Source organism: Ptychodera flava, chromosome 3 (genome assembly GCF_041260155.1).
Source record: "Ptychodera flava strain L36383 chromosome 3, AS_Pfla_20210202, whole genome shotgun sequence".
Lineage (NCBI taxonomy): Eukaryota > Metazoa > Hemichordata > Enteropneusta > Ptychoderidae > Ptychodera > Ptychodera flava.
The window spans coordinates 21,100,833-21,120,784 of NC_091930.1; the positions used below are offsets into that span (position 1 = coordinate 21,100,833).

At 40.0% G+C, this 19,952-nt stretch overlaps 2 protein-coding genes across 2 annotated transcripts; both read right to left on the reverse strand.

Moving 5' to 3' along the window:
• Window positions 1–5,390: 5,390 nt before the first annotated feature.
• Window positions 5,391–10,436, reverse strand: LOC139125366 (E3 ubiquitin-protein ligase TRIM71-like). The gene is made up of 3 exons (XM_070691457.1): window positions 10,163–10,436; window positions 7,996–8,125; window positions 5,391–7,195 (listed from the first exon to the last, which is right to left on the reverse strand). Exons 2-3 carry the CDS (start codon window positions 8,067–8,069, stop codon window positions 6,259–6,261), a joined length of 1,011 nt encoding a protein of 336 aa, XP_070547558.1. The 5' UTR covers window positions 8,070–8,125; window positions 10,163–10,436; the 3' UTR covers window positions 5,391–6,258.
• A 3,312-nt stretch (window positions 10,437–13,748) lies between these two features.
• On the reverse strand, window positions 13,749–16,382 carry LOC139125372 (E3 ubiquitin-protein ligase TRIM71-like). The gene is made up of 2 exons (XM_070691469.1): window positions 16,223–16,382; window positions 13,749–15,524 (listed from the first exon to the last, which is right to left on the reverse strand). The coding sequence occupies exons 1-2, from the start codon at window positions 16,312–16,314 to the stop codon at window positions 14,429–14,431; spliced, it is 1,188 nt and encodes a 395-aa protein (XP_070547570.1). The 5' UTR covers window positions 16,315–16,382; the 3' UTR covers window positions 13,749–14,428.
• Window positions 16,383–19,952: the final 3,570 nt, after the last annotated feature.

Consider the following 19,952-nt stretch of genomic DNA (forward strand, 5'->3'; position numbering starts at 1 on the left):
TATATATGCGAGTGGATTATGAAACAAATAAATCTTGACCGTCTCGCTCACAGTACTGTAGATTTCCCATAATTCATTGCGATTTGTATCCTCGGAGATACCCGAGTTAGGTCTACTATGTCTCCCATATGTAGACAAATTCACAGACTATTTATCAAAATTTTGAAAACGTACTTTTATGCACACCATTCTTCTCAATTCTCATTTTAAATAATTTTGAAAAATATGCATAATTGAGAGAGGACATAGCATTTTTGTGAAATTTGCCAGATATTGTGTCCTCAGCCATACAGAATAATGTGATGGAAAGTAGGAAGACTAGTTGCACCTGTTTTATGAAACAAAAGGATATTGATTTTTTGCAATGTAAGTGACAAAAGAAATTTGCATGCTAAGTTATCTCAGAGAATGACCCCTTCAGTTCGTCATAACTTGCTGCCTAAAAAGTATGGCATTTGTAGTACCTGCAGAATGTGACTTTTATGGTTATTTAGTGGTTATTTTCAAACTGTCACTGAAATATCTAAACGTACTTTTACTAGATATTATTTAAAAATTATTCTGATGCTGCACACTAGTGCTTACATGCAGAACTGAAAAGGTTTTTAGAAAAGTAACCTTCAAGGATACAAATCAAAGAGTATTGTGGGTAATTTATTGTACTGTGTCGCTGTTGGATCTATAAACAAATCAATGAGATCGTAGCTAGGTATATTGTCCCGGAGGTTACATAACATTTATTAAAAAGATATGTCCATTGCGTTTAAAGGCCCACGCCTTCTGACTGCACTGTTTACTGCATATAATGCAAATGACTAATAAACCCTGATGTGCATTCTTCTATATCCAATCCTGTTGTTGAGAGGTGACAGCAAGAGAATACTGCGTAAGTATAAACGTCGCTGTACTCTACATCTGATTTTAATCAGATTGGTTACCCAGCTGCTGAGCGCCGAAATGCAGTCTGGGTAACCGAGACTACTCAGGTGAGTTGTAGTAATGCTCCCCGCGATAACGCCCCTTCACCATTTTACATATTCTAGACGCTATACCTCATCGTAGAATCTAGAAAACACCAGTAAATATTAGCTATATGGCTTAAAGGTATGGAAATCGATCCCAGGGCCTAGGAGTGGCACATGTAAAACAGTGTGTATCTTTGCGTCAGAGGCGGAATAAATCTATTTATCCAGGAAATCTTAATCCCGACTGCTATGTTTGTACGCACATAGAGCCAGTCGACGTTAGGGACACCCGAGGAACAAACAGGCAGTGGTTTTGAACAAAATCAATGTACCGGTACTTCACCGATGTCTGTAACTCAGTACATGAAAATATTCGTAGCTTGACGCACTTTGAACATAGCTCGTAACAAGTGACAGCGGAAAGCCCACAGAACTACGTGTACAACTATAACAGCCACTCATGTAGTTGGCGCTCAGTGAAGATTTTTCGATCAACAACTTTGACGGATGATGGACTGACCTTTTCTACCGCAATTGTTATCTCCCTCGATTCAGCACAAAATTTTCGTATGGACTATTGATGCGATGTTTACAGTTGTTACGTAGTGGTAAATCCTAGTCGTATTTACGACTGCTGCGTAAACAGTCACTGAATAAATTTTGCACGCATTTACGAGCACTGGATATTACTACCGTTTTTAATCGAAAACCGTCCGTATACGCACATGACAGTTGTGACAAAAACAACACAAAAAATCTGGCGTACATTGTTACTGCATTACTTTGACCAAAAAATCACCCAAATGCCGAACGGTGATCATACAGAACTCCGCTGCAGGTTTCTGGACTAAACGACCCCAAACCGACCGGGTCCCAGTCAACTGTGCCGGGCTCGACGTCTACTCTATCAGCGTCAACTCAAACTTTCACTCCAGAAAACTTTACCCCACAAACTGGGAATATACTAAATTTACCTTGAAAAAATTTCAAACTTTGTATCGTATTGAAAAAATCTTACCGGGGCCACGGAGCAAATTAAAAAACCAGTGGAATGATCATTAGTGTGCAAGGTCGCTGTATTATATGTCAGGGTGAAAAAATCTAGCTTTGAAATTTCTGGACTGTACAAACAGCGGGGCAGAATTAGACAAGATTACGACCAATGTGTTACCGCCGATGGTACATAACGTACTGTTGATAGCAGGTAGTTCGGTGTCCAGTGAGAACACGATTCCGAATATATCACGGCTATTGATTTGAGCTGCCTCCGATCGAAAATTTTCAACACAAAGACATGATATCAATAATTTTGCGAGATTATAAGTACCCGCTGTCTTCTCGCCAAATAGCTGCGATCAAGATTATTATGATAGAAGCAATTGACCGCCGAACACCTGCTTGCTGATCTTATACACAACGTGTAAAAATTGATTATTCCTGCTGAGAAATACGACAGCAAATATTGCAATGTGAATTTCTTACTATCTTCCTCGCAATGGTTTTGCATCTGTGTTTATTTTATCACGGTCACTGGACCATTTCTGACGATTTTACTAACAAAGAATCAGTTCACACTCATCGTGGGAACACATTGCAAAGACGTTCACAAAATTTTCATCACATTCATCACATTACCGTAATCCCCGTTTCAAAGACGTAGGAAATGTATAATGATTTGTTTATCTTGAAAAATCCCGAACTGAAGCCTCTAAATACAAAATGATTTTTCTTCTGGACAACTTCCCGACAACTTTACAATCACACTCTGGTCATCACATGGCGGTTGTAACCGTACATGTGCTGCTGCCAATGGAGAATCAAAAGACTTCAAATCAACAGTCAAAACGTACGGAAAAAGTATCAATATCCAAGCAATGTAAAACAATAATTTTGATAAGGTCAATTTATTGTATATTATAAAAAATCTCCAGACCACTCGGAACAGCGTAAGATTATGATCTCACTCATTCGAATACTACACTCACACGGTAGGGTAAAAATATGGGAACTCAGATCGTTATATACTGCTTCCGTCAAACGAGTCCGCTTATCTAAAGACGGCAAAAATGGTAAAAAAGACGGTAAAATGACCATAATTATTATTGCTTGTCTCTGTAAATTTGCCGACTATTCGTTAGTAGTTGTCGAATTTCTTGAGTTTGTCCGAAAACTATTTCAGTGAATGACGTAAGTTTCAAGACACCCGAGTGCGAACGCAATATCGATATGGAGATAGCAAAATCAGTCACAGACAATCGAGGAAGAACATAAGAGTCTATTAATCTGCGATTTAATTCATCCTAGGTTACCATGAAAGTAAAAAAGGTAATGTTGTGCCCTGGTTGGGAAAGAAAAGTTGATTAAGTTTTCAAAAAAACGTCGGCTAATACTCGAACAATTTAGTAAAAAACTAGCTCAGAAAAACGTATAGAGAAGAACGACATCACCGATCACGGCGATCTTCAGATCTTTTATCATGTTTCAGTCTGACGGTCAACATTTGATGCTATAATCTATGTCAAGTGTCTCTTTTTGGTCAAATCCGACAGAGATGAATCAATCACGATTTAGTTTCATCGCCCCGACCCGACAGGCTATAATGAAGCTCATGGGCACCTGTATACATGTAATCGTGGCATGAACGTATCCAATGCCCGTCCACTGCATGAGCCATTGACCGTGCATCGCGAGCAAACAACGGTTTTGGATGTCACGAGAGCATTTTTTTTCGCAGTCAGTGAGCGGTTGAGTGGTTGGGTAGGCTGCATACATGTAGATCGGAATCGAGTTGATTTCGGCGGAAAACAGTTAGAAAGTAGTTTTTCGTGCTCCGTCCAAATTGGATCCGCATGTTGCCGGTTTGTCCATGGTAATCAGCAGAGCTGTGGTGGGAGGCCGTATAACGCCGGGAATTCACGTCATCGTACGCAGGGCTATGCCACAACATACTTCCAAAGGCGATCTATCGTAAAATATCGTACTGCAGGTCAACAAAAACATCACCCATTCATAGGCCTACAGGTACACATATCAACGAACAAAAAGGGAGAGGCAATCTGCTTGAAACCATGAAGTAGTCCGTTTGTGTCTGAATTCATTGAGGCGCGTGTTCAGTAACCGTTGGTCAAGTTTTTTCGTTCAGTAGTAAGAATCGTTTATTCATTGTTGACATCGTAATCGATCCGATATACAAAACAAATGTTTGATCGTTTGCACCTTTGCGCGTCCCCTCGTGATTGGCAGCTGTTTGAATGCTTTCATCTATTGTTCGTTGGACGCTTCGAACACAGCGTCGAAGCATTTTTGGCATAAGAAATCAACTTAAAATGGAAAAATGAGAGAATTTCGCCAACAGGGTGATGCCACAAGTATTCACAAAACGTAATATGTTGGAACAGTGCTTTAATTTACACCATGGTTGTTGAAAGTTCCAGATTTTCGGGAGCATTCGTTGACGTTGTTACCATGTGCCACTCATGTTGGATTATGAATCCCCAGGGAGATAGGGGGTATTTATAGGCTCCCCCTGCCTTTAACAGAGAGATACAGCGAGGAGTGCTTGGAGTGATTAGATTTGGTAAGCTGTCTGAAGGCATATGCAATTTTGTCAATGAGCATCTATTAGTCCGTGGAATAGAGGGGGTCTACGTGCACACCCCCCCCCAACAGGATAACAAACCTGTATTTTTCAGAAGCCTAGGGATCCCTAGAATACGAAATCGAATTTTAACAGAAAAAATATAGGGATGCAATAGCTGTTATGGTCATGTTTTGAAGGGTACCGCAAAATCACGATTTTGCAACCCAATTGCATTTTCGTCAAATCTGTCTTCTTGTATGTCATCTGCTGAGCTTAATTTTTAACATAACCTCACTTGTTTGGTATCATTAGAAAGGCAATTTATTCGTCTTTAAGATGACATATTGCAATATGCAATATCTTCTACAGTTTTTGTGAAATATGACCAATACTTACCCCATACCCCAAAGTTTAACATTGCAAATTACAGTAAATCTCAAATTCTACCAATTTTTTAGCTAGGCATAATAAAAAATGCAATGCTTTGTATGAAATTGATTTAATTTGGTACAGGGACATGTCAGAAATATGAAATAGACTTTTAACAGAAAAAATATTGGGACTCTACAGCTGTAACAGTCATATTTTGGAGGGTACCGCAATATCACTGTGTTGCAGATTTGCATGCATTTTTGTTAAAGCTGTCTTCGTATAAGTCATCTGCTGAGCTTGTTTTTGAATATAATCTAATGTGTTAGGTACCATTGAAAAGGTAAATTTATTCTTCTTTAATAAGATAACATATTGCAACATGCAATATCTTGTACAGTATTCATGAAATATGACCAAAACTTACCCCATACCCCAAAATTTATATTGAAAATTGCAGTCATAGCTAAAATCAAATTTCATATTTCTGACATATCCCTGTACCAAATAAAAGAGATTTAATAGCAAAAATGGCCAGATATTTTGTGTCTAGCTAAAGAATTGGTAGAATTTGATTTTAGCTATGACTGCAATTTTCAATGTAAACTTTGGGGTTGGGATAAGTTTTGGTCATATTTCATGAATACTATACAAGATATTGCATGTTACAATATGTCATTTTAAATACTAGTAAATTATCTTTCTAATGATACCTAACAAATTAGATTATATTCAAAAACAAGCTCAGCAGATGACTGATAGGAAGAAAGCTTTAACAAAAATGCATGCAAATCTGCAACACTGTGATATTGCGGTACCCTCCAAAATATGACTGTTACAGCTTTAGAGTCCCAATATTTTTTCTGTTAAAAGTCTATTTCATATTTCTTACATGTCCCTGTACCAAATTAGACCAATTTCATACAAAGCATTGCATTTTTTATTATGCCTAGCTAAAAAATTGGTAGAATTTGAGATTTACTGTAATTTGCAATGTTAAACGTTGGGGTATGGGGTAAGGTTTGGTCATATTGCAATATTGCATGTTGCAATATGTCATCTTAAAGAGGAATAAATTGCCTTTCTAATGATACCAAACAAGTGAGGTTATGTTAAAAATTAAGCTCAGCAGATGACTTACAAGAAGACAGATTTGACGAAAATGCAATTGGGTTGCAAAATCGTGATTTTTCGGTACCCTTCAAAACATGACCATAACAGCTATTCCATCCCTATATTTTTTCTATTAAAATTCCATTTCGTATTCTAGGGATCCCAAGGCTTCTGAAAATTACAGGTTTGTTATCCTGTGGGGGTGCACGTAGACCCCCTCTAGCCCACGGACTATATGTATTTTAAATTTGAGTCTTCTCTCTGTCTAGGAACGCTTGATTTCCCCTGAGGTCTGTCATTTTGTGATTCCCTTTTCATCGGTCTTCCGCTCTTTTCCGTTGACAGCCACCCTATTTTTCTTTTCTTTGCCGCCTCGATGGCGTCTTCGATTGGAATGAAGCGCACCCTACTATCTTCTGGCGTGTCTCTTACTCCGGGTGCAGACGCCGTCTGCAAGTAGCCGCACGTGGTATCGACGACATGTAGGAACCCGATGTCGTTGCTGTGCTCCAACAGCTCGTTTGCCTCCCTGAGATGCTTGTCGTAATCAACGATGCACGCTCGAACCTCTTCTTCCTCCAAGCTTAAATACCTGATTTTGGACTGCCTGTCGTTTTCGAGCTCTCGGATGAGTCTGTCGCCGTCGGCTTGCAGTTCCTCTATCACTGCTCGAAGGCTGTCGACTGTAGTTCTTGTGTGCGACCGGACGGCGCCCTGTAAGTCGCTACCTCCTATCATACTACTTTCCAAGACAGCGAGCAGACTTTGGCTCATGTCCGTCATCCTCTGCCGCTTCTGTCTGACAGCCTCGACGTGCTCATCGAGGGCCTTGTGCTTCTGCGCAAGGGCGTCAAGGGTGGTGGTGTGGCTGTGTGATTTGTGGAGGTACTCGGCGCACACAACGCACATTGGAACATTGCAAGTTTTGCAGTAATGGGTCATCTCGTGACCTTCATGCTGCGAGCAGACGACAGGGCTGACGTACTTAGCGAGCAGGGCGCGCTTTCTGTTGTAGTCCGCCAGGGGGATCATGTCGTGTTTCTTCAACACCGCGGAGTCATTGTGATGGCGAGAACAAGTCTGGCATATCAGCAGGCCACAGTCTTTGCAGAAACCAGTCGAAGTTTTCGTCTTGCAGAAGCCACACTCGAATTCAGGCGGCACAACCCTTCAGATCGAGGTTGAAAGGAAAAGAATGAAGATATGATGGACATGTTAATTAACCATGTATATAGAGAAGCACGATGCAATGCAGGCACAAAAACATATGTGTGTCTTTGTGTGTGTTCGTGCGAATTCAATAGGCTGAAGGGGCGGCGCCTTTCATAGGCCAGAAGTGCGACAAAGCATACTGTAAAGTTAAGTTTTCAAATTTTACTTCAGTCTACCAGGTTATTTTGAATAGCTTTAAGTGGAGTCAGTGTTGACTCTTTGTCAAACAGTTCTTATCATCTGCATTGTAAAAATACAGCGTATTGAAGCAAGTTTCACTATATAGCCCATGTTGCCTATTAGTGCGTAACAAATACGCTTCTGGTTATTTCTCACCTAATCTTTAATAATATATTAAGATAACACTTGCATAAGGTTATACATCATATATATATATATATATATATATATATATATATATATATATATATATATATATATATATATATATAATATAATATTAAACACAAATTACTTCAAGTGCAAAGTAATAATATCTGCTACTTAAGTTTCATACTTCGTGCAATCTTTCACTTCTTGTCTGAAGATTGCATGCATGAAACTTAAGTAACAGATATTATTACTTTGTACTTGAAGTAATTTGCGTTCCCATAAGGACATCTGTATACTTCGATATATATATATATATATATATATATATATATATATATATATATATATATATATATATATATATATATATATATATATATATATAAGTCAAGTCTAATGTAATCATAGAAATCCTGGAGTTACCTTGCTGGTGTAGGTGACGGAGGCGGAGGTGTTGGCGGCTGTGCAGGGACCGGTTTTGAACTCCCGCATCCCATAATTCTCTGTAACCAGGTAACTTGCTGATCTTGTCAAGGCTTTGGTGTGTGGTCTTCTGAACATGTGAAAGAAATTAAAACACGATTTCAGTATTTGATGATACGACACCAACCAGTCCCGAAGCTAGCAATGTGTACTATTTAGCTTCAAGTGCCGTGCACGTATCCACAAACGGAACAAGGTCATATAGACAGAATTACTACATGCTTAGTTTTTCGAACGTGGCGCGCCGCCCTAAGGGGTTCAATGGTGACTTGTCGATGTCGTAGCATATTCATCATTTGACTGAAAATGACCCGGAACAATTCCGAATTTGAAAAATGATAAAAGTACATGTTTACGAAGAAAATATGGATCTAAATATACCAGTGCGCCGCTTGGTGATGAAAATTGTTCTAATATGACGCATTTATTGTTTTCACCAGGCTACACTTTTGTAAAGCTTCCTATAGATTAGATAGAGCTAGATGTAGCCCAGGGTGAGTCACCCGGCGGCATATATCTCCACGGGCGACAACGCCATCAACGTCGCAAATATTGGAAAGGCCCGACAAATTAGCAAATGGAAATCTTAAGAAATATGTACGTTTGTGTTTTAACAATTGTTGAAAAAGGGAGAGCCCTCTGTAAATTAGTTTGTGAATGAATCTCTGTATGTGCTCCGTGTCTGTGCCTTCTTGTGTCCGTGGCAACCGTTATGCAACAATGGATTGTGGCGGACTGATATACATAATCAGTTAAGAACATGTCAAGAGCAAAAAATGAAAAAAGGCAAACTCGTGAAGTACATACTGCACACATAGGCGGAAGAGATAGACTCGTTATACAAAATAGTTTAAAATACCTAGAGCACCATGAAATTTCTACAAAAGAAACAAAGCATATTTGGCAGCCATTCACAAAACATTATTTTATAGTTCTCGAGAAACGACAATTATAAATTATACGTATCGGACGTGTTACATTGCGCGTTCATGTAAAGTACATATTGAGGTCACGTCACTTTTGCCCCAATATTGTTTGCCTTTCTGAGTTAGAAGTAGATGATTGGGTGTAACAAAATATAAGAAAATCGATAATGAACTTTGCACTGTTAATAAAATATTGGCATTTTTGTTGCTTTAGGCCCTTTACTGAGTGGCGTGTACAAGGTGTTTGTGTAGGCGACACAAAACGAAAATGACGAAGTCTGTTGAAGCTTTTTTTTCAAAAAGAATAAGATAAATTAATCAAGGCAGGCAACAAAAAGTACTATCTCCGTATGAGATGCAATGTCCACGGAATGAAGGCTGAGTGTGATTCATGGCAACTGTAGTAATTTTTGGCCAGACACGCGTATGGACGCACGTTCTCCAAGTTGTGTGCACATTGCGTTCTTTGTTAATGTGTCGATTCGGAGTCTTCGAGAATTTTACGACGTTGTTCACATCAGTAGGCTATGAACGGTCGTCATTTTGAAGACTTTGCTTTTTCTTCCGTTTTTTTTTAAAGTGCGTGTTTGAACTGGCTGCGTTCACATTAACCTGAGATATGGGTCGTTACTTTGTCTGGGGCAAGTTCATAGAAGGACGATTGTAAAACACTGACCCTCCAGGAGCACATATAGATAAGGTCCTGCAAGCCACGGTCTGGTACAAAAGCATTTGATCTATGCCTGAATAAACACTTGATTCAAAACCCTTTGAGCGCCAAAGTCAATTTTTGTCGCCTCTATCGCCAAAATTTTGATACAAAACTGTAGCCATTGAATTGTAATTTCGTTTGGTCCAAAATTATAAAAAATTACAGGAAAATTCATAAATATTAGTAAAATTTTGGTGAGAAAAATTACAGCACTCAAAGGGTTTTTAATAACGCAAGGTTCTATCTTGCTAGCGTTGTTGACATTCCTGACTTGTTTGTTCGCGTTTGATGTTGTGCGAAATACATTATTATCCCATCACAATATATCTTCCTGTAACTCGAAAAACATGATTTTGTTTTCTTCATTCAATAAAAAAAGAAATGACTTTCTGTCGAGCCCCGTAAGTGCTGTCGGGTAATAATGCCAAACTCTTGGAGATCATTGTTGAGCTGTGATGGCATTCCTTACCTTGGTGTTCTTTAGCAAGTTGTCCCACATCCGCAACCAGATCGCTCCGCGAAGTCTGAACTTGACACGTCAGGAATATCCTTCAAGTTGGCAGAGAGGTGTTAAAATCTGACTAATATATACAGCTTAATAAAACACTGAAACGTTCAAAACAACCTCCGACCTTGTGCCTTCAACCTATTCCTTCCATATTATCCTTGTTTTCACGCTATAGTCATGAGATGTCGTCGAGTTGTGGCTGTGAAACACCACAGATGCAGTGTTGCCGCCTTTCTACAAGCAATTAGGAGAGGTTGACTCCGTCGACCGTAAACGCTTTCGTTGGCTATGCGACCGTGACAACCCTTGCATGTTAAGAGATTCAACACCAACGCACACATGACATATAACCCCTGTCGGTATGTTTCAATCTTACGTGAACAGGTGTCAGCGGAAGATGAATTGGGTTCAGGTTAAACAAATATTTATATGTTTATGCCCAACTCTGCTAGGCTACTTCCTACAGCAGGTGATTGCCATACATTGGTCAAAAGCCGTCAGGAATATCCCGCTCCAGAATTTAAAGCGTTCTAAATGACAAGAAAAACATACACAACACGTCCGATTTGACTTCCTTGTACATGATCGACGGGTTTCATGTCAGTTCAACGGTCACAACTTTGTGCCGTTGAAGGCACACAGTTCCCTTGAAGCTGGTTTTAAGACTTCCAAAACACTGCAGCTCTTTACTGCTCCTCTCAAGTGTTCATGAATGTCTTGAGGTAGAACGCGCCTCAGGGACAGATATTCGGAATCTCAAAGTATAATATTCTCTTCTGATCAGCCACTTTGGGGGTTCACTTTGAAGCTATTGGTGTAAGATAACTTTTAACCGGCGTAGTTTTTCGAAATTCGAAAATTTTATTTTTCTCCATAGAGTTAACACAGGGATGTCGGCCATTTTGAATTTTAAATATCGGTAAATCTTAACTTATTTGTTTCTCTAGTACCAAAATTTGCAAGGTGACCCCGATTTTTATTCTTGATTATGAAAGAGAATGGTTGAAAGACTCCTTAAGGAATTACGAAGGTTAGAGCAAAAGTTTAAGTCTTTTACGTACGAGGCGCATACTACCTTAATTCAAAATATTCGTTAATTTTCAATAATCAATTCTTTGATCCGACCTTTCGTAATGTTATCGATAATGTTTATTCTTCTTTAACGGAAACTCATAGACACCTACGATTCAGTTCAAGCAAAAATTTCAAACTTTTGTTTCCGAGTTACTTCAGCTGATAGTTGTGTGAGTGAAAATTAAGATGATATTTCTATTTTTAAATCACATCATACTTTTCATTTGATCGAAAGACAAATCATTCATTTCATATTACGAAACAAGGCAGATTATACCTTGATGTTTCACGTTTTAGGTAGTATGCGCCTTGAAAGTGAAAGTCTTTCATTTTTTCTCTGGCTTTCCTTACTGCATCTTTTAACCATTCTCTTTGAATTTTAAAATCACGAACAAAAATCGGGGGTCACCGTGCAAATTTTGGTACTACAGAAACAAATTACCCAACTTGCAGATTTAAGCGTTGGAAATCAAAATGGCCGCCATCCCTGTGTTAATTCTATGGTATAAAAACAGAATTTTCGATTTTCTAAAAACAAAGACGGTGAATTTTTTTCTCCAAATGAGTTCCCACAAGTGGAAAAGAACAGGAAAATTTTGAGTGTCCGAATATCTGTCCCCGAGGCGTATTCTTTTAGCGGTTCTTTGATAGGGCATGCTGATTAGAGCCCGCATTTACATTTTTCAAAAAGTGTACTTGTCATAAATTTAGTCAACGAATGAACTACATGTAGTGTTGAAGTACGGTGACTGAAGTGGATGGGCCAATACAAACAAACGATTGCAGAATAACCGCATAAACACCTGGTAAACGCCCATTTTTTTCCGTGATTTGTTATCAAGCAAACAATGGATGTCAAGGCACGTGGTCTCCTTAGGTGACATGTTTGTTTTTTCAGTTTTGCCATGGGCGAATAATTCTATCGTTAGGCAGACCATTTTACATCCACAATGTCCGCATCAACTCTGGAATGACCGCGTGACAACTCTAACTCTTTCAAGGTGTGCATGTAGCGGGAACTGTACAGAACAGATGTTAGTGATTGAAGGAAGGTTGTTGGGAGACGTCACGTGGAACGCTCTATTGAGACTCTGAAAGACACTCAAACTAATGTTTGGAAGGCTCACCGAAGACTCAAAACTTATCCAAACTTCACACAGTTTATGAATATTCATCGTTGTGCATTGTCATTTGACCTTGACGTCAACGCCTTCGATGCCAGAAAATTGCGTACGTCTACATCCGGCTTATACTCAGCGACACTAGATATGACAATCAAGACCTATCTGTTGAAGTGAAGAACTTTTGGTAAATTCCATGAAAGCCATTTAGAAATAATTTCTTGAGGAAAAGAGAACCCATCGCTTAAGACACACGACTTGCCAACACATGTATAATGTGGTTGATTACAAAAATATAGTCTTTCTTTACGTTTACGTGTTTGTAAGTTAATCCTTAAAGCCCCCACTAAATGGTATGGTTTACAAAGCACATCATAAGTATTATCGTTTTACTGACTGAATAAACGTAACACCCATTTTATGTCCTTTAGTGATCTATTCGCTACAATTCACCAGAGTTAGAATACGACAATATGTATTCTGTATTGTGGTCTGATGCCCGAGGCAGTTGCCTGTTGTACTATGACGCACTTTCAATAAGTGTGATCAAGGCTTTAAAAATGTGGCAATGTGATTGCCAGCGGGGGTTACTGGATCATCAAACTCAAACAGAAACTCACAGGTATACAGTTTAAAACATGCCCACATATGGTCAAAGAGGTTCCTTGGTATTCAAAATGCCCATGTGAGGGCGCTGTTTTTAAAACAGCGGCCACCCGCTTAAAATCTGTGATTGGTTAGATCACAGTACTGTGGTTAGATTTTCTTTTCATGGTAACTGTGGCAAATCGGAACAGGTGACAGTATAACCTTTACTGTGTCCATGGTAGCATATTGTAAAGACATACACAGTAAATATACCTCCATATAGATCCTAAATGATAATATTTATACTCTTTCTGTGATTCAAAATTCAATTGCAAGGCGAATAACTAATACACGTTACAGGAAGTTTAATTGAAATGAGTAACATTACAATTACTGTCTACGTAGAATAACGGCAAGAGCCTCAGCCAAGTCTGAGTCTACTTTTTTCTTCACAGAAGAGATAATTAAGAAAAGGTTTTAAAGTAATGTCGCTTTGCCGCTTTTGGGGTATGAACTAGGGGTACAGTGGTTATCAGTCTGACCTTTTGGCGGGAAAAAAGGATAAAGTATAAAGGATAAAAGCACCATATTTGCCTTACTTCCTGAATGTACAGGACCACGGGATATTTTGTACGACTGCGCATGCATGGCAATGACGTGTGGGGGATGAGACTCCCTAGTATGGTATGCATTATGAATCTTCACGATGCAACTGAAATCGAAAATTGTGCAGAAAAATAAAGCAACACTGATTCTTATGAATTAAAGTTACAGTGGGCTTTTATTGAACAAATATGCCTGGAAGCGGTCTCGTTGTTGAACCTATGTATAAAAAGTGTGAAAAGCACTCATTCAACCGGAAATATTGTTTTTTATACACTTTCTTTTTACGGTGACTATTGGACGCCGAGTTCGCCGATCAGTGCTGACAAATTTGCATCGCCAATATAACGTATAGTCTCAACTATTGAGAGAACTTTTTTCAGTTTCAAACACTTCGAGTGAGCAAATGGCATATTCGACGGACAACCACAGTCTAATAATTTAATATTCCTTGTGACAAAATCAATGACATCACAGACAGTGAGAGGTAGAGACACAGACACGGGCAGTGACCAACAGCGCCACAACGGGCAGAGTGAGTGGAGAGGGTGTCTGAATGATATAATTGCAGACAAGCTCCACGATGCTATTTCTCACAGTGTTGGTGGAAACAAGGTTCGTTAAAGTTCAGCGTGGGCCACGTCAACACAGCCTGAAGACAGACATTCAGACCAAAGGTTCGACAGAACGAGTATTGAGAAAGTTTAAGGGAGCTCTGGTTTTTCTATCACTTAAATCAGTATTTGGATAGTCAGGCGCATGCTCACTGCAGCATTGTTTTTTTCGATCAGTGATCGGATTGCGATGTAACTGTACCCATTACAGACAACAGCCGAGTATTTTACGTTTGCGTCAGCGTACCCCGGTTGGGTAGGAGGTATTTGAGATACCATTCCTCTTTCCTTGCGTTTTCGCTTGATCTGCACTCAAGTCTTCCATTTTGTAATTCTCTCAGCCGATCGTAGTCAAAACGCGACTTCCAACTCCGAAATCCTTCGCTTTTCTCCCGAGAAGGAGCATCGTCCCTCTGACTTCGATTATCGACCTTGCCCGTGGACTCCCGATTTAAGGGTTTATCGCTCTTCTCTTTGGACAGCCAACCTATTTTTCGTTTCTTTGCCGCCTCGATTGCGTCCTCAATCGGAGTGAAGCGCATACTATCTTCTTGAGTTTCCGTCACTCCGAGTTCGGACGCCGCCTTCAAGTAACCGCACGTGGTGTCGACGACTCGGAGAAACCCGATGTCGTTGCTGTGTTCCAGTAGCTTGTCGGCTTCCCCGAGGTGTTTGTCGTACTCAGCGATGCAGGTCTGAACCTCCCCTTCTTTTGACTTCGCCCGCTTTATTTTTGACCGCCTGTCGCTTTCTAACTCCCCGATGAGTCGGTCGCTGTCGGCTTGCAGTTCGTCTATCACTGATCTGAGTTTCTCGACTATGGTTTTGGTGTGCGAAAGGACGACTTCCTTTAGATCGGTACCGTCCGTCGATCCGCTTTCTTGGAGAGTAAGCAGACTTTCGCTCATGTCTGCCATCTTCTGCCGCTTCCGTTTGACAGCTTCCACATGCTCGTTGAGGGCCTTGTGTTTCTGCACCAGGGCGTCGATGAGGGTCGTGTGGCGATGCTGGGGCGATTTGTGAATGTACTCGGCGCACACAACGCACATGGGGACGTTGCAAGTTTTGCAGTAATAGGTCATCTCGTTGCCTTCATGCAGGGAGCAGACGACGGGGCTGACGTACTTAGCGAGCAGCGACCGCTTGTTCTTGTATTCCGCCAGGGAAATTCTATCGTGTTTCTTCAACACCGCGGCGTCCTTGTGATGGCCTGAACACGACTTGCATATCAATACGCCACAGTCCACGCAGAAACCAGTCGCTGCTTTCGTCTTGCAGAAGCCACATTCCAGTTCATGTCGCGGCGGTTCAGACTGCACAGCCCTTTAAATCGTTTGAAAGAGAAACAATTCGATTAAAATTCAAGTGTAGATAAACTCTAGTACAACCTCTACTGAGAGGCACATGCAACAGAGACAAAACAACGAGAGGGGAGTTTGTGTACATTAAATTCCAAAAAAGTTACAAAAGCGTTTTCTTTTTCTACTGTTCCTTTCAGGGTTCTTTGATATCAACTACACAATGTTTTATTCTCTTCATTGAAAGTAAGAACAGAGCATCTTGTGCCCCTTGTCTGCCAGCAGATTAAACGAAAACCTCAAGTTGGTATATTTGAGTACCAGAAATTCATACACCCTGGGACGACAACAGATGGGGTACTCATAGTATTTCAGACTGCTTTCGTTCGCCAAGTAATGACAAATATAAAACATCTCTACTTATAAAAATTTCCAATCGACAGTGCACTTTAGCATGTTATATTCTCCCCGAGACGATATCGCATCACGAATAGAAAGACGGGCTGGTGTTTATTTTTGGCAAGTGAACGTCCTCGCGGTAAATAACACGTTCTTATGTAAATTGATAAATGCGTATGGGTAGCACATTTGCCAACAGGAATCCACTGCAAATGTTAAAAACATCAGTGGCAACAGAAAATAATGAAATATGGAAAACTTGAGTTGCGGTCAACCCTGGTGTCATCTAGACATCCTCTAATCAAAGGGGAAAGGTGACCTTACTTGGCATGTGTCTGCACTGGTATGGGTGTAGCGGGGCGAGGTATTGGCTCCAAGTTCTTTGCAGAGACCGGTCTTGAACTCCCGCATCCCATGATGCTCTGAAATCTCTTGAGTTACTGTTGTCTGTATTGTTCACTGACAAGCTATGGTGAGTGGTCTTAAAAGTAAAAAAAAAAACCATGCAAACTCATTATCTTTTCATACGACAACAAATTCATATTCACAAAGTTATTATTTCTTGTAATTCCTCAACGGCATGTTAGAAACGTTGAAGTTTCATACATACATACATACATACATACATACATACATACATACATACATACATACATACATACATACATACATACATACATACATACATACATACATACATACATACATACATACATACATACATACATACATACATACATACATACATACATACATACATACATACATACATACATACATACATACATACATACATACATACATACATACATACATACATACATACATACATACATACATACATACATACATACATACATACATACATACATACATACATACATACACACGCACACTAAAGCAAGGAAAGTATGGATAGAGCTGACAGTCTATACATCAGCAACTCGAGGCTTACCTCCTTGAAATTGCTCGTATGCGCGCATCAGCTTCGCCAATCGTACACCATGAGTTCAGTGTCCCAATGATGGCTGACATATGCGTCTATCAGGTGCGTGTGCTGAAAGTTTACTTTTACAGGGGCAAAACATGAACTCTTTGCCATCAGACATCTTGTACCATGAAAGAGACTGCCAACAGGGATGAAACGTCGACAAAAGCCCTTAATATCACCGCAGGTGGCGGCGGCGTTAAGCGCAAACAGTAAATATTGCATTTTGTTTATGTATGATGTCACAGAGACTTCGCATTTGAGTCGAACGAGACAAAACTGAGGAAAAATGCTTAAAATGTAGTTTATTTTAGTTATCGCAAGCTCAGGACGTATTCAGATGTTGTTCAAGGGCCTTGACAACGACCAAAACAAGAGTACAACGGTGTCGCGTGTGAAGTGCAATTATTCCCTGGGGAATTTAGTCGTATATGGTTTGGATGGGTGACAAAAAAAGAGCATGACCGGGTGTTCTATTGGTAAACTGTATGACAGGCAACAAGATTAAAATTCTAATACTGAATATATGCGGCCGTGAATTAAGTACCTCAAAAATATACAGACCTGAGATAGGAATTGAACAATGAGGTTAAATCCCCCACGAAAACATAATACGAAAGTTCGCGATCGGATTCCACCCCTCACACAACGACTTGACTGCCCTCTCAATGAGGTCACTTGCACTGAGCTTTGAAACGTGGCATCACCAAATAAACTTTTTATTGATGAAATTTAAGATCTCACAGAGAATAAACGGCGGATACTGATGATGGTCAAAGATCGCAAAATTGCGCGCGACGTAGCTTATACTATGTTTTTGCGCGTGTTTGAAATATCATACCCGTCATGAAGTACTCTGTGATGTACATGCGCCTGTTTTCGTACAATCGATTTATCGGACAAAGTCTAGTCTGTTTACTGATATTGTGCCCTTGTTTTGCCATGTAGGATATGACGTGTACAATGTTTTACAGATTATTTCATCATCCTAAATATTTATTCATCAGCCCAGGATAATGCAACATGATAAAATGTGTATAATTTGTAAATAATGGCTGTACCTATAGTAGGTCACAAAGATAAAGCGATGAAAACTTCGTACTCCAAGGGTTGCAAAATGACCCCAAACCAACACACTAACGAGTGTTAGACCAAACAGAATTACATTACCATGCCCTGTCCGTCGCATTTTAAATGGTCGAGCTGAATTACATGTGGCTGAACCCAAATACAAATTGTAAAGTTTGAGAAACTGAATATCTGTGCCCGAGGCGGATTCGACCCCTAACATACTGTAGTATACAATGCGTGTAGATGTGGCGATATTCACTTGACAGACATCCCTGACAACGGGCCTAGGGCGTTTGCAATTCACTACCATATTTACAATGAAATTGGCAAAAACGCGCAATATTGTCAACACATGGGTGATGTAGTTGTACGCCAAAGTATTAACAGTCTTTGCGAAGCTTTTATCTTCACACCAGTGTTTCTGGTTGTTTATCGCGGTCACCTGGTGACAGTTCCGTCAGGCCATGAGTTGTTCACGCAAAGAAAGCGTTGTAACCCTGGCAAGCACCGCCGTTTTAATCCAGCCGCCCAACTCACAATGTTGAATGATAGATTAAGCTTAAGATTGGAGGCATTCGACTCTTTTGAATGAGGATAATCCAAGGCTATGGCGCATATTTTCCACACATGTCTTGTTGTCAGCGATTAACAAAAAACAACCTAGCGGCTGTTTTTAACGAGCCACGGAGTTCATTTTATCGCAACAACATCATGTTTCAAATACTTTTAAGACACCAGAACCAACGAATGCGATTCCTTCACTGTGAGTTACGACCTGACCTTATATACTTGTAAACCATAAAATTTTCAACGCACTTTATCATACATTTTACCTGATATGAATTGTTAAGTATCTTCAGATATGAGCTGTGCGACAATATTTTAGTCCTCTGTACCTAGGTCAAGGGACATTTCCTATACTGTGAAGCATTTGACTCTTTTTTGTCATTGTACAGCCAACACGACCTATTGTACGCCGTGACAAATTGTACATATTTCTCAGATCAACTCCAGCCTGGCAGATAGTATGGCATGTACAACAAGACCGAATTGATCCTAAACCACCATATTTATACTTTCTTCAAAGTTTCCCTGAGGTCCTGAAGCTCTAGTTTCCTATGGTAAATCTGTCAACGATCAAAATAGGGTTTTTTTTACATAAATATCGACATTCAAGTTCACTTTCAAGGAATTTATTCCTTCGATGCATAATATGCCTGCTACGCCAAGACAAAAGTTGATAGTTGCAATTGAGAATTATCGGTGTTTCAAATTGCTTGACAGTGACATTATCTGCAGAATAGGGCGCTAGGTACTTTGAAGAGTGGTCAACAACAATAAAGAATAAACAGAGTTAAACTTGTGAAACGATTAGGGACCGTAGATAATTAAAACACGCACACGGTAAATTGAATTTCTGTGTTTATGGCGGGAGGGGGTTCGGCTGTACTTCGATTACCGTGTGCAAAAGTCGCTCTACGACATCAAGCTACATGTTTTTTGTGGATCGCAAAATATCGCGCTATATCGTTTGGCGTGTACCAGGCCAGTGCGGCACGGCGCTACACCAGCGTTCCTCTAAGACATACATGTGGTTCAGCGTACGAGTAAAATAACGTAGAATCATTTTGGATACACTGTTTCAATTCACTTCAATTTGTCGGTTGCGTCATCGTCAAGTTGGCGCTGAACAAATTAAAGATCGATTTTGGAAGGGGTATGCCCGGGGGAGGGGCGTAGCATTTAACGGAGAAGGGAGGGGGTTGAGGTCGAACACATTTAGTTGCGTTTACCGTGCGCATGTTTTAATTATCTACGGCCCCTTAGAAAAAGAGATCAATGTGAGACGCCGAAAAAAAAACTGTGTATGCGTGCTCTGACAATCACAATCTTAAAGCGAAATACAAACATGTCATCACTCAGGCATCAGTATTCAATGGCCCAATAGGACATTCTGAAACATATCAACATGAATAAGCAAAAAAACCCCACTAG

Excerpts from the sequence above, each read along its gene's own strand:
- LOC139125366 (XM_070691457.1), bottom strand. The coding sequence starts at position 8,069 with ATGGGATGCGGGAGTTCAAAACCGGTCCCTGCACAGCCGCCAACACCT. Across the intron at positions 7,196-7,995 it reads CCGTCACCTACACCAGCAAG|GGTTGTGCCGCCTGAATTCG; the intron begins GTAACTCCAGGA and ends CTCGATCTGAAG.
- LOC139125372 (XM_070691469.1), bottom strand. The coding sequence starts at position 16,314 with ATGGGATGCGGGAGTTCAAGACCGGTCTCTGCAAAGAACTTGGAGCCA. Across the intron at positions 15,525-16,222 it reads CCAGTGCAGACACATGCCAA|GGCTGTGCAGTCTGAACCGC; the intron begins GTAAGGTCACCT and ends AACGATTTAAAG.